The sequence below is a fragment of the Babylonia areolata genome, chromosome 29 (genome assembly GCF_041734735.1).
Source record: "Babylonia areolata isolate BAREFJ2019XMU chromosome 29, ASM4173473v1, whole genome shotgun sequence".
NCBI lineage: Eukaryota > Metazoa > Mollusca > Gastropoda > Neogastropoda > Buccinidae > Babylonia > Babylonia areolata.
The window spans coordinates 18,030,710-18,054,229 of record NC_134904.1 but is presented as its reverse complement, the minus strand read 5'-3'; the positions used below and the strand labels follow the sequence as shown (position 1 = coordinate 18,054,229).

At 41.4% G+C, this 23,520-nt stretch overlaps 1 protein-coding gene across 1 annotated transcript; it reads right to left on the bottom strand.

Moving 5' to 3' along the window:
- Positions 1–3,131: 3,131 nt before the first annotated feature.
- LOC143274994 (actin-related protein 2/3 complex subunit 3-A-like) lies at positions 3,132–23,379 on the bottom strand. The gene is made up of 7 exons (XM_076579041.1): positions 23,288–23,379; positions 20,660–20,756; positions 17,419–17,495; positions 14,424–14,492; positions 10,374–10,500; positions 9,933–10,027; positions 3,132–5,018 (listed from the first exon to the last, which is right to left on the bottom strand). Exons 1-7 carry the CDS (start codon positions 23,291–23,293, stop codon positions 4,956–4,958), a joined length of 534 nt encoding a protein of 177 aa, XP_076435156.1. The 5' UTR covers positions 23,294–23,379; the 3' UTR covers positions 3,132–4,955.
- Between the last annotated feature and the right edge of the window lie 141 nt (positions 23,380–23,520).

Genomic DNA, 23,520 nt, shown 5'->3' with positions numbered 1-23,520 from the left:
ATCGCTCCTCTGACCCCTCTTGGCAGTTCTCTGATGGTGTCATCTATGAAGATAAGGAACAGCGTTGGTGAAAGGACTCCTCCTTGTGGTACTCCCTGTCTCAGCACCTTCTTCTTGCTCTTCTGGCTCTGAATCTTGACTCGGGCTTGGCGGTTGTGTAGGTACTGGCTGATCCAGGTGTACATCCGCCCAGACACACCACATTGCCGTAGTTTGAGCCTGAGTCTATCATTCCAGACTTTGTCGAACACCTTCTCCATGTCAATCCAGACAGCAAGCGTGTTCTTTTCTTGGAATGCGTCCTCAATTCTTTGAACGATGAATGTGATCTGGTCTTCTGTTGATCTGTGTTGGCGGAAGCCTGCCTGTTCAGGGTTCAGCAGCTGATACTTTTCAAGGTGCCAGACAAGCCTAGTGTTGACAAGTCTCTCCATCAGCTTTCCTAAGCAGCTTGTAATGGGTTCACTGTATTGGCAACAGTGGAGTCCCCATAATGTTGATGCATGATATGTTGAGGACTGGATATGTGCTTGAAAAAATAATTTCCGTGGAAATCAAGAAAATGTTTGATTTTGGTCAGTTGATAGTGGTTGGTTTGTTTCGTGGGTTTTTTTGTGAAGGATTCTGGGCATCACGTGGCAAGGCCGTGTACCAAACAAGAAAGTCCTTGACCAGGCAGGTATCTCCAGCATGTTTGCACTCCTGACCCGGCGCCGTCTGCGGTGGCTCGGCCACGTCAGGCAAATGGATGACGGGCGAATCCCCAAGGACATCCTTTATGGCGAGCTCGCCGCTGGTTCCAGACCTGCAGGAAGACCTGTCCTACGCTACAGGGATGTCTGCAAACGAGACATGAGGGCAGGCGACACGGACCCAGCAGGTTGGGAGGTGGTGGCTGAAGACCGCTGACAGCTCGAGAAGGACCGTAAAGGAATGTGTCCAGAGGTGCAAGGAGAAGAGAGAACAGCACTAGGAACAGGGGAGAGAGTCGTAGACGGCAGAGGGCAGAATCCTCTGAGCCAGGCGTGATTTTCACCTGCGGCAACTACAACAGAGCCTGCCGATCCAGAATTGGACTGTACAGCCACAGCAGGCGTTGCAGCTCAACAACTTGACTGAACCAGGCGCAGAGTTCCATTGTCTCCCGAGACAGACAGACACCAACAAGGATGTGTGCTTGAAAAAAGCAATTTCCGTAAGTGGAGATCAAGAAAATGTTTGATTTTGGTCAGCTGCCTTTTTGTAGAGGAATTTATGTGAGGGTTCCAAGAGAGATTAATGTCATTTATAACTCCCAGAACTTCACTCATCTGTTCAAATAGTTCACTTTAAGTTGGATGGAAGGCAAAGAGAGAAGGGCAGGGAGACAGGCAGACACAGACGTACGTTATGACAGATGATTCGACAGTCAGTGGGAAATGATCACACATTCTATGAATTAAATGAAATCACACACTCCCCCCCCACCCCACATCTTTCCTCTTTCCATCTCTATGTTTGTCTGTCTTTCTTTTAGTGCCTGTCTCCACCCCTTCCCTCTTTTTCCTGTTTTTCTAGGGGAACGAAATGTTTTATCCCACTTCATTTTTATCAGTTTTTTCTCCCCCCCCCCACCTCCTTTTTTTTCTCCTCGAGACATGTTTTTAAATTCTACAAAGTGATAGGAGTTTTCTGTAATATTCTTCCCCCAACCTGAGAAAGATTTAGATTTTTGGTTTCGGGTTTTTTTTTCAATTTTTACTGGAAATGTTGGGTTTTTTTACGTTTTAAGAAATGACGTTAATTTCTTTTTTTTTTTTTTGTTGTTGTTGTTGTTGGTTTAGTTGAGTTTTGTTTTACGTCTTTCTCCTCCACCTCATCCTCCTTCTGTTCTTCATGTTAAAGTTTTTGTGTCTGTTTTTTGTGACGGCATGGTCAAAAGACGCTTGTAGCTTATCCTTTTATCGTCAATAAAACAAAGTTTGAGTTCTATCAGTGAACAGATCCATGTCAGTCTTGACTATTTCACTTAAACCGTATTTTTTGTGTGAAAGGGTTAATGCTTCGTTCATTGCAAAATCAAAAATAGAAGCAGCGCAACTATTGTCTGAAAACTTCCAGGGTTTCGAGTACTGTTGTGCAAGTGTCAAATTTTGGGCTTGACATTTCACTCCCACTCCGTGCCATGTTCCTTTATTGCCTGAAAATGTTCTCCCTGTGAATTGTGCATGCATGAGCATTGTTTGACTGTGTTGGCAACATCCCCTGGGTTGTTGCCTTTTTTATTTGAATTATATTTGATTGGAACCCTTTTGATGATTATTTTCATTTCAAGATTTGGAACCCCTTTTGGAAGACTTGATTTGGAATCCTTTAGAAGACTTGATTTGGAATCCTTTAGAAGACTTGATTTGGAATCCTTTAGAAGACTTGTTTTGATCACTTTGATCTGGAACCCTTTTGGAAGACTTGATTTGGAATCCTTTAGAAGACTTGTTTTGATCACTTTGATCTGGAACCCTTTTGGAAGACTTGATTTGGAATCCTTTAGAAGACTTGATTTGGAATCCTTTAGAAGACTTGTGATGATTACTTCGATCTGGAACCCTTTTTGGAAGACTTGATTTGGAACCCTTTTAGGAGGCTTGTGATGATTACTTTGATTTGGAACCCTTGATTTTGGAACCCTTTTGGAAGACTTGATTTGGAATCCTTTAGAAGACTTGTTATGATCACTTTGATTTGGAACCCTTTTGGAAGGCTTGTGATGAATACTTTGATTTGGAACCCTTTTGGAAGGCTTGTGATGAATACTTTGATTTGGAACCCTTTTGGAAGGCTTGTGATGAATACTTTGATTTGGAACCCTTTCGGAAGATTATGGTTGATTGCCATGTGCTACCTGAGAGGTAGGTGAGGTGTGTATGTGGGTGACGTGCTTCAACAGAAATAAAACATCAACACCAAAACAGTTTCTCAGTTTTACGCAGAAGTGAAAAAGTGATCAATTCATTTTTAACACTTGCTGAAATGAGTGCAACAGTCCACAAGATGGACAGACAGACACACACCTCACACACTAACTGACAAAAATACAAATCATAACCTTTCTTCCATTTCAGAACTGGAAACAAAAACAGCAAAAGCAAAAATACAACTGTTACACATTTTATTGAAAGTACTTTACTGAAGATGTTACACATTTGCTTGAAAGTACCGTACCCTACATGATGAAGAACCATGGTTTCCTCCTCTCACATTCCTGGCATGCACACACATCTTCCAGCCTTTTCCCTGTCTGGAAAGAAAGCAGGAGAAAGACACAAGCGCACAGTAATCACATTGTACCCATGGCGTAAAGCCACCTCCTGCTTCCACCGCAACTGTTCTTTAACACTTACTGCTTCCACCACAACTGTTCTTTAACACTTACTGCTTGTCCCAAAACTGTTCTTTAACACTTACTGCTTTTCCCACAACTGTTCTTTAACACTTACTGCTTGTCCCACAAGTGTTCTTTAACACTTACTGCTTTTCCCACAAGTGTTCTTTAGCTCTTACTGCTTGTCCTACAAGTGTTCTTTAACACTTACTGCTTTTCCCACAAGTGTTCTTTAGCTCTTACTGCTTGTCCCACAACTGTTCTTTAACACTAACTGCTTGTCCCACAAGTGTTCTTTAACACTTACCACTTGTCCCACAACTGTTCTTTAACACTTACTGCTTTTCCCACAAGTGTTCTTTAACACTTACTGCTTTTCCCACAACTGTTCTTTAACACTAACTGCTTTTCCCACAAGTGTTGTTGAACTTTCTGACTGACAGGCCTGAAGAAAGAGAATGGACAGTGTAACAGCCACGGGATGAAGCAGATATGACAGTGAAAATATCAGAGTATGAGAAAATGTTACATCAACATTCTTAAAGGGTTGAAAAAAACAACTACTGAAAACAGAAGATTAATCACTGAGTAAGACTGAATCTTCCCCAACCAGAACAAAGATGTAAAGAATGTTTTAAAAAATTACATTTATTATCTATATTAATAATTACACTTATCACCAGAACAAAGATGTAAAGAATTAAAAAAAAAACACAAAAAAACAAACAAAAAAAACAACCAATACACTTATTGTCAATGAAATGGTGTTGTCTTCTTTTTTCTCCTTTTATAACATGTGGAGCACAAAAATAATATATCACGCGATACAGCTACACAAAACCTTTTTAACTTAAATCTGCCTGGATAGTTGAACAAGAAAATATAGAATAACGATAAATGAGTAAAAACCTGTACATATTCGCTTGCTATAGATAGTGATATACTATAAACTCCTTTCAGAAAATACAGACAATTCCAAAATTATGAGCCCAAACTTATGATGCTCACGACACCTGAATGCCAACACAAAACCACCACAGTAAAGTCCTGACAGATTGATACACTGAGGATTTATTTGACTACCACAGTGTCACTACAAATATCATAATAAAATGACGTGGAGCTGATGACCAAATCACAAACAGCTGCACAATAATAACATTCACAAAGCTTCCACCTCTTTTCTCCTTTTTCAAGTTTCACAAAACACAACATAGAAAAATTCTGAAGGTGTTTTTATATCTGACCTGCTGCATGCTCTTTCATGCACACAAATATGATTCTATGGAATTTGGAACATGTTCTATACCTTGACAAAGTGACCTATGACCTACCTTCGCTGTGCATGTTTTTTTTTGTTTTTTTTAATTATATATTGATCTTTTTCTTCTTTTGTCTTCCTCTGGCACTCTTTTCTGATCCTCATCACAAATATACAGCAGAATTTCCCCGGAGGGAACCACGATAACACATCACAGTTTCTCTCTCACTCTCTCTCTCTCTCCTTGCAGAAAACATGCAGGTGAATGTATTGTGGGTGGTGCTCCATACGTGCTGCAGCATGGAACAGGCCAAAGACTGGAGGAACCGGAGCCTAGTAGCCTGGTGCTGACAAGCTCTTGTCCATGAACTTCCGCTTGGCAAAGCACAGCCACCACTGCAAGATAATGAAGAAAAACAGAGGATAAGAAACTTTCTCTTTCACCACCAAGTTTCTGTAAGAAAAACACTCCCTGGTGCCAAACATTTCAAACTTGATGCTGTCAGTCACACAGTTTGGTTCATGTCACAACACCACAGTCCTTATTGTTCACTTCAAACTTGATGCTGTCGGTCACACAGTTTGGTTCATGTCACAACACCACAGTTCTTATTGTTCATTTCAAACTTGATGCTGTCATCACACAGTTTGGTTCATGTCACAACACCACAGTCCTTATTGTTCATTTCAAACTTGATGCTGTCATCACACAGTTTGGTTCATGTCACAACACCACAGTCCTTATTGTTCACTTTAAACTGATGCTGTCAGTCACACAGTTTGGTTCATGTCACAACACCACAGTCCTTATTGTTCATTTCAAACTTGATGCTGTCAGTCACACAGTTTGGTTCATGTCACAACACCACAGTCCTTATTGTTCACTTTAAACTGATGCTGTCAGTCACACAGTTTGGTTCATGTCACAACACCACAGTCCTTATTGTTCATTTCAAACTTGATGCTGTCAGTCACACAGTTTGGTTCATGTCACAACACCACAGTTCGTATTATTCACTTCAAACTTGATGCTGTCAGTCACACAGTTTGGTTCATGTCACAACACCACAGTCCTTATTGTTTATTTCAAACTTGATGCTGTCAGTCACACAGTTTGGTTCATGTCACAACACCACAGTCCTTATTGTTCATTTCAAACTTGATGCTGTCGGTCACACAGTTTGGTTCATGTCACAACACCACAGTCCTTATTGTTCATTTCAAACTTGATGCTGTCAGTCACACAGTTTGGTTCATGTCACAACACCACAGTCCTTATTGTTCATTTCAAACTTAATGCTGTCGGTCACACAGTTTGGTTCATGTCACAACACCACAGTCCTTATTGTTCATTTCAAACTTGATGCTGTCAGTCACACAGTTTGGTTCATGTCACAACACCACAGTCCTTATTGTTCACTTTAAACTGATGCTGTCAGTCACACAGTTTGGTTCATGTCACAACACCACAGTCCTTATTGTTCATTTCAAACTTGATGCTGTCAGTCACACAGTTTGGTTCATGTCACAACACCACAGTTCGTATTATTCACTTCAAACTTGATGCTGTCAGTCACACAGTTTGGTTCATGTCACAACACCACAGTCCTTATTGTTCAATTCAAACTTGATGCTGTCAGTCACACAGTTTGGTTCATGTCACAACACCACAGTCCTTATTGTTCATTTCAAACTTGATGCTGTCAGTCACACAGTTTGGTTCATGTCACAACACCACAGTCCTTATTGTTCACTTCAAACTTGATGCTGTCAGTCACACAGTTTGGTTCATGTCACAACACCACAGTCCTTACTGTTCACTTCAAACTGATGCTGTAATCACACAGTTTGGTTCATGTCACAACACCACAGTCCTCTTATTGTTCATTTCAAACTTGACGCTGTCATCACACAGTTTGGTTCATGTCACAACACCACAGTCCTTATTGTTCATTTCAAACTTGACGCTGTCATCACACAGTTTGGTTCATGTCACAACACCACAGTCCTTATTGTTCACTTCAAACGTGATGCTGTCGGTCACACAGTTTGGTTCATGTCACAACACCACAGTCCTTATTGTTCACTTCAAACTTGATGCTGTTGGTCACACAGTTTGGTTCATGTCACAACACCACAGTTCTTATTGTTCACTTCAAATTGATGCTGTCAGTCACACATTTTGGTTCATGTCACAACACCACAGTTCTTATTGTTCACTTCAAACTGATGCTGTCAGTCACACAGTTTGGTTCATGTCACAACACCACTGTCCTTATTGTTCATTTCAAACTTGATGCTGTCAGTCACACAGTTTGGTTCATGTCACAACACCACAGTCCTTATTGTTCATTTCAAACTTGATGCTGTCAGTCACAGTTTGGTTCATGTCACAACACCACAGTTCATATTGTTCACTTCAAACTTGATGCTGTCAGTCACACAGTTTGGTTCATGTCACAACACCACAGTCCTTATTGTTCATTTAAAACTTGATGCTGTCGGTTACACAGTTTGGTTCATGTCACAACACCACAGTTCGTATTGTTCACTTCAAACTTGATGCTGTCGGTCACACAGTTTGGTTCATGTCACAACATCACAGTCCTTATTGTTCATTTCAAACTTGATGCTGTCAGTCACACAGTTTGGTTCATGTCACAACACCACAGTCCTTATTGTTCATTTCAAACTTGATGCTGTCGGTCACACAGTTTGATTCATGTCACAACACCACAGTTCTTATTGTTCATTTCAAACTTGATGCTGTCAGTCACGCAGTTTGGTTCATGTCACAACACCACAGTTCTTATTGTTCACTTCAAACTTGATGCTGTCAGTCACACAGTTTGGTTCATGTCACAACGCCACAGTCCTTATTGTTCATTTCAAACTTGATGCTGTCAGTCACACAGTTTGGTTCATGTCACAACACCACAGTCCTTATTGTTCACTTCAAACTTGATGCTGTCGGTCACACAGTTTGGTTCATGTCACAACACCATAGTCCTTATTGTTCATTTCAAACTGATGCTGTCAGTCACACAGTTTGGTTCATGTCACAACACCACAGTCCTTATTGTTCATTTCAAACTTGATGCTGTCAGTCACAGTTTGGTTCATGTCACAACACCACAGTCCTTATTGTTCATTTCAAACTTGATGCTGTCGGTCACACAGTTTGGTTCATGTCACAACACCACAGTCCTTATTGTTCATTTCAAACTTGATGCTGTCGGTCACACAGTTTGGTTCATGTCACAACATCACAGTCCTTATTGTTCATTTCAAACTTGATGCTGTCAGTCACACAGTTTGGTTCATGTCACAACACCACAGTCCTTATTGTTCATTTCAAACTTGATGCTGTAATCACACAGTTTGGTTCATGTCACAACACCACAGTTCTTATTGTTCATTTCAAACTTGATGCTGTCGGTCACACAGTTTGGTTCATGTCACAACACCACAGTCCTTATTGTTCATTTCAAACTTGATGCTGTCAGTCACACAGTTTGGTTCATGTCACAACACCACAGTCCTTATTGTTCACTTCAAACTTGATGCTGTCGGTCACACAGTTTGGTTCATGTCACAACACCACAGTTCTTATTGTTCATTTCAAACTTGATGCTGTCAGTCACACAGTTTGTTTCATGTCACAACACCACAGTCCTTTTTGTTCATTTCAAACTTGATGCTGTCATCACACAGTTTGGTTCATGTCACAACACCACAGTCCTTATTGTTCATTTCAAACTTGATGCTGTCATCACACAGTTTGGTTCATGTCACAACACCACAGTCCTTATTGTTCATTTCAAACTTGATGCTGTCATCACAGTTTGGTTCATGTCACAACACCACAGTCCTTATTGTTCATTTCAAACTTGATGCTGTCAGTCACACAATTTGGTTCATGTCACAACACCACAGTCCAATTGTTCACTTCAAACTCGGTCAAGGGGGGAGGCTGGTCACTGATGTCCACCTCAACTAAATCTCATTCCACTCAGTCTTGAAGTCACTGTCTTCCATGTGTACAAGACACACACACACACACATACACACACAAGAAACATGCACCCACAACACTCGCTCACATCGACACACACACAACACAAACTGACGTACCCATAACACACATGCACAAACATCATTCTCTCTCTCTCTTACACACACACACACCCTTTACTGATGTGTCTATGAACCTTTCATTTAGTTTTCATGACAAATAAATCTGATTCTGATGACAATTCACACATCCACAGTACACACACACACACACACACACCTTGCTAGGTTTGTCTGTCTGAGAGTCAAACACTTTACACCCAAAGCACACACACACACCTTGCTAGGTTTGTCTGTCTGAGAGTCAAACACTTTACACCCACACACACACACACCTTGCTAGGTTTGTCTGTCTGAGAGTCAAACACTTTACACTCACAGCACCCCCCCCCCCCCCCCCACCTTGCTAGGTTTGTCTGTCTGAGAGTCAAACACTTTACACCCACAGCACACACACACACCCACCTTGCTAGGTTTGTCTGTCTGAGAGTCAAACACTTTACACCCACAGCACACACACCCACCCACCTTGCTAGGTTTGTCTGTCTGAGAGTCAAACACTTTACACCCACAGCACACCCCCCCCCCCCCACCTTGCTAGGTTTGTCTGTCTGAGAGTCAAACGCTTTACACCCACAGCACACACACACACCCACCTTGCTAGGTTTGTCTGTCTGAGAGTCAAACACTTTACATTCACAGCACCACCATCCCCCCACCTTACTAGGTTTGTCTGTCTGAGAGTCAAACACTTTACACCCACAGCACCCCCCCCCCCCCCCACCTTGCTGGGTTTGTCTGTCTGAGAGTCAAACACTTTACATTCACAGCACCACCATCCCCCCACCTTACTAGGTTTGTCTGTCTGAGAGTCAAACACTTTACACCCACAGCACACACACACACACCTCCCCCACCTTGCTGGGTTTGTCTGTCTGAGAGTCAAACACTTTACATTCACAGCACCACCATCCCCCCACCTTACTAGGTTTGTCTGTCTGAGAGTCAAACGCTTTACACCCACAGCACACACACACACACACCCACCTTGCTGGGTTTGTCTGTCTGAGAGTCAAACACTTTACATTCACAGCACCACCATCCCCCCACCTTACTAGGTTTGTCTGTCTGAGAGTCAAACACTTTACACCCACAGTACACACACACACCCACCTTGCTAGGTTTGTCTGTCTGAGAGTCAAACGCTTTACACCCACAGCACACACACACACCCACCTTGCTAGGTTTGTCTGTCTGAGAGTCAAACACTTTGTCCAACAGACGGTTCCCCGTCTCCTGCCTCAGCTGCTGCAGGTAAGACCTCATCGTGTCTGCTCACCAACAAACACTTCAGTTAATCACAGCATAACCAAGAGTATCAGGAAAAAACAACAAAAAAACATGCAAAAAATCATATGGATATCTAAAAAAAAAAATGAATGAGCAGTGAACAGATTAGTGAGTCTACTGAAAAAAACAACAAAAATTCACACAGCAGTACAAAAAAGCCATTATACTATGGCAGTGAAGGGGTTAAACATGATCATGCAACAAGATTTCTTTTTATCGATTTCAACAATTAGAAAGCAGGCTCTAAAAGAAAAAAAAAAAAAACAACAACAAAAAAACAAAACCCAACTAAAAGACAGCACAGGTTGAAGTCCCCAAGGCACCTACCATCTTCAGCCCTGTTGGCAGGTTTGGAGTACATGGCGTTGAGGGGGAACCCCGACTCCCCAGGAATTGGGAAGTTGGAAATGCCCAGCGTGTACATCTCCTTCTCCCCCTGGTTACGGGAGGAGCACTGCAACACAAAGACCACAAACCGTTCAAACCTGTCTAGTCCTGGATTCACTCACCTTGACAACCATTCTTTTATTTCTTCTTCTTCTGCATTTGTGGGCTGCAACTCCTATGTTCACTCATGTAGTGAGCTGTTGTGTGTATGACCATTTTTACACCAACATATAGGCAGCTATACTCCATTTCTGGGGGTGTGCATGCTGGGCATGTTCTTGCTTCCATAACCCATTGAACGCTGACCTAGATTACAGGATCTTTAACAAGCTACCTAGCCCTGACTGGCGAGAACCTTGCCACTCTTGCTGCAAGGTGGAAACAAGTGTGCCTCATGAGAAGCTTGCTAAACTAGCGTGTAAGAAATGTGCTTCTGTCTAGTCCTTGGTGAGTGACTTAACTAGCGTGTAATAAACGTGCTTCTGTCTAGTCCTTGGTGAGTGACTTAACTAGCGTGTAATAAACATGCTTCTGTCTAGTCCTTGGTGAGTGACTTAACTGGCGTGTAATAAACGTGCTTCTGTCTAGTCCTTGGTGAGTGGCTTAACTAGTGTGTTAAGAAACGTGCTTCTGTCTAGTTGTTGGTGAGTGACTTAACTAGCGTGTAAGAAACGTGCTTCTGTCTAGTCCTTGGTGAGTGGCTTAACTAGTGTGTAAGAAACGTGCTTCTGTCTAGTTGTTGGTGAGTGACTTAACTAGCGTGTAAGAAACGTGCTTCTGTCTAGTCCTTGGTGAGTGGCTTAACTAGCGTGTAAGAAACATGCTTCTGTCTAGCCCTTGGTGAGTGGCTTAACTAGCGTGTAAGAAACATGCTTCTGTCTAGTCCTTGGTGAGTGACTTAACTAGCGTGTAAGAAACGTGCTTCTGTCTAGTCCTTGGTGAGTTACTTAACTAGCGTGTAAGAAACGTGCTTCTGTCTAGTCCTTGGTGAGTAACTTAACTAGCGTGTAATAAATGTGCTTCTGTCTAGTCCTTGGTGAGTTACTTAACTAGCATGTAATAAACATGCTTCTGTCTAGTCCTTGGTGAGTGGCTTAACTAGCGTGTAATAAACATGCTTCTGTCTAGTCCTTGGTGAGTGACTTGACTAGCGTGTAATAAACATGCTTCTGTCTAGTCCTTGGTGAGTGACTTAACTAGTGTGTAAGAAACGTGCTTCTGTCTAGTCCTTGGTGAGTGGCTTAACTGGCGTGTAATAAACATGCTTCTGTCTAGTCCTTGGTGAGTGGCTTAACTAGTGTGTTAAGAAACGTGCTTCTGTCTAGTTGTTGGTGAGTGACTTAACTAGCGTGTAAGAAACGTGCTTCTGTCTAGTCCTTGGTGAGTGGCTTAACTAGTGTGTAAGAAACGTGCTTCTGTCTAGTTGTTGGTGAGTGACTTAACTAGTGTGTAAGAAACGTGCTTCTGTCTAGTCCTTGGTGAGTGACTTAACTAGCGTGTAATAAACATGCTTCTGTCTAGTCCTTGGTGAGTGACTTAACTAGCGTGTAAGAAACATGCTTCTGTCTAGTCCTTGGTGAGTGACTTAACTAGTGTGTAAGAAACATGCTTCTGTCTAGCCCTTGGTGAGTGGCTTAACTAGCGTGTAAGAAACGTGCTTCTGTCTAGTCCTTGGTTTACTCACCAGACACCTAGACAACCATTCATTTATTTCTTCTTCTTCATTTGAGGGCTGCAGCTCATACGTTCACTCATGTATGATGTATGTGTATGAGTGTTTCTACTCTGGGTTCAATTCACGCTCTCGCCCTTTCTCCCAAGTTTGACTGGAAAAATTGTCTAGTCATTCAGATGAGATGATAAACTGAAGTCCTGTGCTTATAAAAACAAATCACAGCTCGTGCAGACATGTAAGTAAATCACTGTCCCAACAATGACAAAGGTGGGTAAAGTCAACGTAAAAGGTCAATCACAGTCTCAGAAACTGAGCTGGCAAGCTTTTTGACAGCAAAGAGCGTTTGCAAGTGAGAGAGTGAAGTTCTTTGATGACGTTCACTCCTTTCAAATTGCACGTGGGCCAATTAAAGTGTCTGCTGTGCATCCGGCTTGCCACTTCTTCAAACAAGTCAACCAGCTGATTCAGCGTGAAAAACAAAAAGCACGTGTTTCACGTCCAGTGCAGGTTCCACCCTGCCTTTTGTGAAAATCGTGGAGCATTGGCGGTTGTCGATTTCCAACAGTCCGCACTGAAATGTGAGAACACTCATTCCTAAAAGCCACGCCCCCTTCATGAACTCAGGCTGGCATTCGACCTATCGTCTTACATCACTCCTCTCCCTCTCCTCCCCTTCTTCCAACGCTCGCTGCACATATTCTGTCAGTCATAGCCACTTGTTAAAAAATGCTATCTGATTGGATAGATGGACTAAATCAACATCAAATGGGCTGTCAATTTTGTCACTGTCGTCAATCACCTTCGTTTTCAAACCAATCATCAGACAAGAGATCCTTCTCCATCGTGAAAGCTGTCCATAATCACAAGCAGAGCTTTCAGAACTGTGGAAATCTGCTGACTGTGACCACCTCCTTTACTGAACATAGTTTTCAATGCCTTTTTTTGCACATGATTCAACCCCCTTTTCCACGCACGTATCACGTGGTTAGTTAGCAAATTATTATCGAGTAGAAAGGGGTCTTCCACCTGATTATGTTCATTTAAATATGATTTATATAATCCAGACACATCAAACTAACTGATCAGACTCTGTTCATGTGAACTGAGCCCAACTCCAATGAAGGAAAAATCGGAACATATGCAGGACGTCAGTGGACGTCTATCAGGTACTATGGCAATACTTTTTGTAGGATGTCAGCTGACATCTTATAGGCACTCGACTGGTTAAAAAAATTTATATGCAGTAACACGTCATTGACTATTTAAGAAATTCTTTTAATTCGGCAGTAATAGAGATGTTGCCATCACATCAGGCTTTCCCACATGTTTAGTCAAGACCTGCACTGACCAGTGCCGAGTAGACAAAGTGAAACAGTCGATTCAGATTTTCTTTTCTGTTCATTCTAGCTAATCCAGTGTCCACTGTAGAATATTCATGTGCACTAAACACGTCAATAATGTAGTTAGTGTCACTGTAGGTGTTCTGTCCATGATTTGTATTTCTTTGCTTTTAATTGCGAACAAGAAAAACGTGGTAATGGTGTCTCATTACAAGACGTTCGGACAGCTGCAAAGGGATAACAGCATTTTTGGAATCCAGAACCAGCATCAACAAAATAAGCCATTAATGATTCGGAAATACTGTTAAAATTGGGAGAAGTACAAACTATTATTGGTATGGCTATGAAGATTTTTTTCCTACGATGTTTAAGCCAAATTTGGTATTGGCAATTCCTGAGAAAATGGCAATGTTAAAGTTTACCATGGACACACAGACACACACACACATACACACACAGACAACCGAACACCCGGTTATAACATACACACTTTGTTTGCACAAGTGAGTCAAAAACCTGATAACAAAGGAAATGCACCCTGCATGCAAAACCCACTGAAAACCTATCAACAGCAACATCACTGCACATTCTGTCACCTTGACAAGAACCACACCCACAGCAAGCAAGGATTAATAATCTGTATGACGTCAGTTGCAATTATGTCATCATGTCAGCTTTCTTCTTCCTGTCTGTTGCTGCTGCGATGTTAAATGAAATGGTCGCCAGCATGACATATATTGTCAAGAAATGGATGCACATTTGCTCTCTCTCTCTGTGTTCTGTATTATCTTGGGAGGTGGGGGAGGAATTCCTTACTGAACTCAAAGTTTCTGTATAGTTTCAAGAGTGGTATAGTCTACCTACCGTTTTCAGATCGTGGGTGAAAAACTTCTGTGGAAATTAAGGCTTTGGGCCCAGGCGTTAAGAATCTAGCCTGCAAAAAGACAGAAATTAAAAAACAGGAACCACACCCACCTTCTGCAGCTTCTTCAGGCACTCGCTGATGTACAGGGTGATGTAGATCAGAGTTCTGTCAGCCTCACTCTGAAAGCAAGCACACCAAGGGGGGTAACGCCAATAAAATGCGTAAAAGTTGAAACAGCAGCGACGGGCACTATAGCCGAATGGTTAAAGTGTTGGACTTTCAATCTGAGGGTCCCAGGTTCGTATCTCGATAACAGCGCCTGGTGGGTAAAAGGTGGAAACTTTTCCGATCTCCCAGGTCAACATATGTGCAGACCTGCTTGTGCCTGAAACCCCTTCATGTGTATACGCAAGCAGAAGATCAAATACGCACGTTACAGATCCTGTAATCCATGTCAGCGTTCAGTGGTTTATGGAAACAAGAACATACCCAGCATGCACACCTCCGAAAACCGAGTATGGCTGCCTACATGGAGGGGTAAAAACGGTCACACATGTAAAAGCCCACTCGTATACATAGGAGCGAACATGGGAGCTGCAGCCCACAAATGCAGAAGAAGGAACAGTAGCTAACATGCTAAAAAACCAACAAATGGTTATTACATTCCCTCACATTGTTCACACACACTGGGTCCATGCTGGTCTTTAACTGCAGTATATAAAAGCTTACAAAAAAAAAAAAAAAAAAAAAATCTTTGAAACACCAAAGGCCAATTGTGTCAGGAACCCACATGAAAGCCAAGTTATTCTGAGTGCCGGCTTACGCCCCTTGCTCGAATCATCATCTGCTAGAAAGATGAGAACTGAGTTTTCAGTCTGGCAAAAATCCTTTCATGATCAGTCAAAAATACCTTTCTCGAAATTTGTTTTTAACAAAAAATTCTTGTGTGTGCATGTGTGTGTGTGTGTGTGTGTGTGCTTGGCATAGAACTTACTCTGTGTGTGTGTGTGTGTGTGTGTGTGTGTGTGTGTGTGTGTGTACACAAGCTTTTATATAATATATATCACCATTGGTAATGACTGTTTTTTTTCTTTGGTTCATAATCCAAATTATTTTTGACATGTTTTATGTTGAATTTAGTCTTTCACACTCTCACATTGTCTGTTCTAGAAGCATGATGCTTTACATTAGATTTGTTTGCTATATCTGTATCAGTGGTGACCAAAGAGATTTTTCTTTTCTGGTTTTAATAATGATGATAATGGATACTTGATGAGGCCTGGCTTTAATGATGATGATAATGGATACTTGTTGAGGCCTGGCTTTAATGATGATGATAATGGATACTTGATGAGGCCTGGCTTTAATGATGATGATAATGGATACTTGTTGAGGCCTGGTTTTAATGATGATGATAATGGATACTTGTTGAGGCCTGGTTTTAATGATGATGATAATGGATACTGGTTGAGGCCTGGTTTTAATAATGATGATAATGGATACTTGTTGAGGCCTGGTTTTAATGATGATGATAATGGATACTTGTTGAGGCTTGGTTTTAATAATGATGATAATGGATACTTGTTGAGGCCTGGTTTTAATGATGATGATAATGGATACTTGTTGAGGCCTGGTTTTAATGATGATGATAATGGATACTTGTTGAGGCCTGGTTTTAATAATGATGACAATGGATACTTGTTGAGGTCTGGTTTTAATGATGATGATAATGGATACTTGTTTAGGCCTTTCTTCCCAAGGGGGAGCCCAAAGTGCTTTACAATGATCATTAAACACACACACACACACACACACACACTCACACACATACACACACACACACTCACACACATACACACACATGAAATTATTTACAAAAGGAAGAAAATGACAATCATTTAACACATAAAACCTAAAACATATTCAAAGACTATGCACTATTACATTATTTAATTACAAATACACAGACAGACACATATTACATTATTTAATTACACACACAGACACAGGCGAACACAGATACACAGAGTTTGCATGGCTTAAAATAACTGTCATTACAAAAGTACAGACATGTGTTCTCAGACCAGATTTAGAAGACTGAAATGAGAGAGGCAAAGATCATGAGGTCAACTGTTCCAGACAGATGGAGCTGAATGGGAAAAGGAACAAACTGGAACAACACAGACATTGCTGCTATTCTTCGTCTGAGAACAGCTCCCCAGAACAACACTGACACTGCTGCTATTCTTCGTCTGAGAACAGCTCCCCAGAACAACACAGACACTGCTGCTATTCTTCGTCTGAGAACAGCTCCCCAGAACAACACTGACACTGCTGCTAACAGCTCCCCAGAACAACACAGACACTGCTGCTAACAGCTCCCCAGAACAACACAGACACTGCTGCTATTCTTCGTCTGAGAACAGCTCCCCAGAACAACACAGACACTGCTGCTATTCTTCGTCTGAGAACAGATCCCCAGAACAACACAGACACTGCTGCTAACAGCTCCCCAGAACAACACAGACACTGCTGCTAACAGCTCCCCAGAACAACACAAGACACTGCTGCTATTCTTCGTCTGAGAACAGCTCCCCAGAACAACACAAGACACTGCTGCTATTCTTCGTCTGAGAACAGCTCCCCAGAACAACACAAGACACTGCTGCTAACAGCTCCCCAGAACAACACAGACACTGCTGCTAACAGCTCCCCAGAACAACACAGACACTGCTGCTATTCTTCGTCTGAGAACAGATCCCCAGAACAACACAGACACTGCTGCTAACAGCTCCCCAGAACAACACAGACACTGCTGCTATTCTTCGTCTGAGAACAGTTTCAGTTTCAGTAGCTCAAGGAGGTGTCACTGCGTTCGGACAAATCCATATACGCTACACCACATCTGCCAAGCAGATGCCTGACCAGCAGCGTAACCCAACGCGCTTAGTCAGGCCTTGAGTGAAAAAAAAAGGTGAATAAATAATAGATAAGCTTACATAAATAAATAAATAATAATTATGATATAAAAAAGGAACAGCTCCCCAGAACAACACAGACACTGCTGCTATTCTTCATCTGAGAACAGCTCCCAGAATGCCTCACCTTGATCTCATAGTTACGGAAGAAGATGTTGGCCTTGAAGTAGTAGATAGCTTCATCAATGATGTCGGAGTCACCCACTGAAAGTGAAGTGCACCATGACATCACATGTTTCAATGACATATGTCACTACACGTTTTATTGACACACGTCATTACATATGTTTTAAGGACACACATCACTACTACTGTTTTAGTGACATGTCACTACACATATCTTAATGACATACATCACTACACATATCTTAATGACACACATCACTACACATATCTTAATGACACACATCCCTATACTTGTTTTAGTGACATGTCACTACACATATCTTAATGACATACATCACTACACATATCTTAATGACACACATCACTACACATATCTCAATGACATACATCACTACACATATCTTAATGACATGCATCACTACACATATCTTAATGACACACATCACTACTCATGTTCTAATGACACACGTCACTACTCATGTCCTAATGACACACGTCACTACTCATGTCCTAATGACACACGTCACTACTCATGTCCTAATGACACACATCACTACTCATGTGCACCCTTCTTACTCAGCTTATTCTTGTTAGCGTCGCAGATCCTGAAAGGAACTAGTTCTTCAATGTTAAGTTATTTCTTAAATTTCTGTAATAAATGATATACTAATATTAGCACAGTTGCAGTGAAAAATTTCATTAAAAAATTACTATCAAATTACAGAATGCTCAGGAAAAAAAAAAAAAAAAAAAAACCCCAACAACAAAGCCCCTCCCCCCCCAACCCCCCTCACCCCCCCAAAAGCCCTGTCAAAAAACAAGGACTAAAAAGAACCCACACCCAGATCAACCAGCATAATAATGTGTTAATGTGTAGTGTGTACATGTGTGCATGCCCTAACCTGCACCCAGATCAACCAGCATAATAATGTGTTACTGTTAGTGTGTACATGTATGCATGCCCTAACCTGCACCCAGATCAACCAGCATAATAATGCGTTAGTGTGTACATGTATGCATGCCCTAACCTGCACCCAGATCAACCAGCATAATAATGCGTTAGTGTGTACATGTGTGCATGCCCTAACCCACACCCAGATCAACCAGCATAATAATGCGTTAGTGTGTACATGTGTGCATGCCCTAACCTGCACCCAGATCAACCAGCATAATATTGTGTTAGTGTGTACATGTGTGCATGCCCTAACCCACACCCAGATCAAACAGCATAATAATGTGTTACTGTTAGTGTGTACATGTGTGCATGCCCTAACCCACACCAATATCAACCAGCATAATAATGCGTTAGTGTGTACATGTGTGCATGCCCTAACCCACACCCAGATCAACCAGCATAATAATGCGTTAGTGTGTACATGTGTGCATGCCCTAACCTGCACCCAGATCAACCAGCATAATATTGTGTTAGTGTGTACATGTGTGCATGCTCTAACCTTCACCCAGATCAACCAGCATAATAATGCGTTAGTGTGTACATGTGTGCATGCCCTAACCTGCACCCAGATCAACCAGCATAATATTGTGTTAGTGTGTACATGTGTGCATGCTCTAACCTGCACCCAGATCAACCAGCATAATGTGTTAGTGTGTACATGTGTGCATGCCCTAACCCATACTCAAAACAACCAGCATAATAATGCGTTAGTGTGTACATGTGTGCATGCCCTAACCCACACCCAGATCAACCAGCATAATATTGTGTTAGTGTGTACATGTGTGCATGCCCTAACCCACACCCAGATCAACCAGCATAATAATGCGTTAGTGTGTACATGTGTGCATGTCCTAACCCACACCCAGATCAACCAGCATAATAATGTGTTAGTGTGTACATGTGTGCATGTCCTAACCCACACCCAGATCAACCAGCATAATAATGTGTTAGTGTGTACATGTGTGCATGTCCTAACCCACACCCAGATCAACCAGCATAATATTGTGTTAGTGTGTACATGTGTGCATGCCCTAAACTGCACCCAGATCAACCAGCATAATATTGTGTTAGTGTGTACATGTGTGCATGTCCTAACCCACACCCAGATCAACCAGCATAATAATGCGTTAGTGTGTACATGTGTGCATGCCCTAACCTGCACCCAGATCAACCAGCATAATAATGTGTTAGTTTGTACATGTGTGCATGCCCTAACCCACACCCAAAACAACCAGCATAATAATGCGTTAGTGTGTACATGTGTGCATGCCCTAAACCACACCCAGATCAACCAGCAAAATAATGCGTTAGTGTGTATATGTGTGCATTAGGTGTGCGTGTAAACAAAAATTTCATTTATATATATAAATATTTTTTTTATGGCAAATGTTACTAATTGTTGAAAAGTGAAAATAAAAGGACAGATGAACTATATAAATCAATCCCCCCCCCCCCCCCCCCGTTTTGTATGAATATTGTTTGTTTCTTTTCTCTTTTTTTTTTCTGCCTCTCATTTTGAAATTTTTTTTTTGCCACAATGGTTATCTTACTGTTCAAATGTGCTTATCTGGTTGTTAAACACTAAATATGAAAATCATATCTGTGTTAATAAACACAACAACAACAAAAAACCCTGATCTGAATAAAAACAACAACAAAAGTTAATAAAAACCTTTTTGGTGGTAGATGAATCCTCTTTGTTTAGTGGGATACGACGTTTGGAACCATAGGCCCATTGCCTGTTGACATCACTTGACAACGGGCCTATGGTTCGAAACTTTGTATCCCACTAAACAAAGAGGATTCATCTACCACCAAAAAGGTTTTTATAAACTTTTGTTTTTTTGTTTTGAAGAATCCTGCAGTCAATTTTGTCTTCTTCTTCCTTGATCTGAATCTTTTCACCGTACAAGAAACGTTTTATAGCATATAAACAGAGAATGCATTTTGTTTATTTTGTAAAAGAAACATTTTTAAAACAGTATCTAAGTCTTTAATTATCTATAAACAGTATAATATAAAAATCAAAATCACCATCAGCTTATGATTTCTGCAATAATCAAACCACACCAATGTATCATCAACATTACATTACTATTCCACACAAATCTCATTATCATAATTCACAAACAGTGACCTCCCCAACCTCATCCCTGCCCAAACAGCAAGCACATTATATCATACATGTAGTACAAACAATGCCCTGTATGTCACAAGCCATCAAACGGTTATTTAACAAAAACCACCACCACCACCACCAAAAAAAGCCAGTGATTTTGGAACTTACTCTCTTTGGGTGCAGGGCCCTTGTAAGAGGTCTTCAGGGGCAGAAGAGCCATGTTACCCACCAGCTTTGGGGGGTTGGTGTACTGGGAATGGTAGGCCTGTTTGAAAGAGAGAGGAAGAAAAAAAAAAAAAAAAAGAAAGAAAGAAAGCAAAGAAAGAAAGAAAGAAAAAACAATTAATATGACAAATTCAGCCATGCACCCAAGCATTGCTGAAGCAGTGAAATTCTTTCATTAGGATTAGAACAGTTTCCACGTTCCTACATATATCAATGCATGCACTGCTAGCAAAGGGAACTATGTTGTACAGCATTTCCCTACATATATATCAATGCATACATTGCTAGTAAAGGGAACTATGTAGTAGTACTAGTACAGCATTTCCCTACACATATATCAATGTATACATTGCCAGCAAAGGGAACTATGTAGTACAGCATTTCATAGAGGAGGGGAATCTTATGCCCGAAACAGCATGCCCCCGATTCTAGCCCCAACATCACCCAGTCGTCGCGTCTCACTTCACACAACTGTTGTGTGTGGGAGAAAAGCCCTACTTGCCGGGGCTGAGCGACTGGAGGATCTGAAATGTGTCCGAGTCATCGGGGGTGTGCAGGGGACAAAGACCCAAGAGTGCTGCTGGGTGGGAATTGACCACGAGGCAGCCTTTTCTTCTCCTGAACAGAGAATAAAGGGCTGAATCACGCCCCATTGTGACATCATGTCTAGCCTATAACATGAGTATAATATTGGCTGTGAGAGAGAGAAATATATATATATGAATATCCACAGTAGTGGCATATCCCTTAACAAAACTATCCTCCACTTGGGATAACTTTGGGTCCAGCCTGAACTCCAATCCCCCACAGTCCCCTTCCTGACTGTGTTAGAGTTCGAGCTGTTCCACCTCAATGTGTCAACAAAGATGAACTGGCCTGATCGCAAATGGGAGAACCCACGCGTCCCGTGACCTGAGATAGTCTCCTGTGAGAGCACTATCCCAACCTCACGGGTTCGGCAATCGCCGGAGTGGTTAGCGATGCTCCATGATGGGCACAGGTTATTCCCAAGTATTGCGGCAAGTCCACACTTAACAAAGTCAGGAATGATCAGCAACAACCAAAGGAGAGCAGAGAGCGAGACCAAGTGCACAAAACAAAACAATGAATAAAACGTCACAAACAGATGCAAACGATGTAAGATATATGAATCCTAAGACGAAAACGTCCTGGAAAGCCGCAACAAACAATAAACATGCATGAAAATATCATTTCAATAATGTCACTTATCTGAAAAATGGCTGCCACTGAGAATGACTGTTTATCTCGTGCCAGAAATGACATTTCATTGGCTAGCAGACGGTGGTCTAATACTAATGGCAAGATGTCGTATCACTGAGTTGCCGCGATAAATTTTGGCCAAGAAGAGCAAACAGATAGGCCTGGTTTGCATTAGTTTGACATGGTACAGTATATCACTATATGACACCAAATTTTTGTTTACCTTGTAGCACGCATGATCTGCGTTACTGTGTAAGTCAAAATGCTAATACTATTACTTTATCAAGGAGGTCTATATTCATGTGGCTTGTAGCCCTTGAAGCCAAAGACAGATGAAGCCCATGCCACAACTTCTTCGCTTGGAAAGAAAGTCTGATTTCATATCAAAGGAATCTACCATGACATTGACAAGGAAGTAATAAAATGAAGTGCATTCTATCTTCCTGTGTATTTGTGTGTGTGAAGTGCAACACAAACTCTATTCATAGGAAATATCAAATGAAAAACATTAATAATAATAAAATAAACTGAGATGAACAATAGAATAAACCCCAGGGCAGAAACAGCTGCTGTGTTGCAGCTGTGCACACCATGGACTGACTGGAAATCTACACTTTCAATGTCATATAATAAGAGTGTAATGCATGTTTACAGGGCTTTTCCACCAGATCCAATTCAAGAGAACACAAACTTTCAATACACATCTTTCTCAGCATCACGTTAGCTTCTTAGTTCCTGGATAATACAGCACAACCTGCCATACTCTCCCAAAGTGAAATGGATTCAAATACACATCATCATCACTGTTGCAAAAACTGACATATTCAACTATTACTTCCTTATCCCCCACCCTCTGTTTGAGCAAACTTTCCAACAGCTGAATTACCAATGATAAATAAATAGAAGATTCAGTTTCACAGATCTTCTTTTTTTTTTCCTCATCGCTATTGGTTGGCGAAAGACTGAAAGAGTGACTATATCAAGGCACTTTCAAGATCATCTTCATCATCAAATGAGCATCATGGTGTGACTGATATTTGTGGTAATGACAAACGAGCATCCCCACATCCCCCTCCTAAGACTATTATCCGAATCCCTAACTCTCAAATGTACAATAAGATAAGTGAAATAAAGATATGGGACAACTGTTTAATAAGGAAGGGGCAATTTTTTGCTGAAGGAAACCAGTTAAGTATGAGTCATTCCTTCGGTGTTTTAACTTGCATGCGAACCAATACAAATGTGAACCAAAATTTATGAGAACAAAGAATAGTTAGAATTTCTATCTGGTACTTTAATGTGACACCTGTAACAGCATGCTCGTGCCACTAATGTGTAATAAAAACTTACCGGCATGTTGGTGCGATTTTTCGGTCAGGCAAGCAGACACCCTCTTTTCCAACTTCCGCTGCCTGACTTCCTGGTTGTGTCACGTGATATGCAGGAGGTCTCGTTTAGAGACATTGAATTGAGGATTATTTTCATAGTATTGAATAGTTCACGTAGTTTTGGTTCTTGAATAATAGATACTCGGAAAAACTCGCAAAAGAACATATCTTATATGCATATATATGTGTATAAGT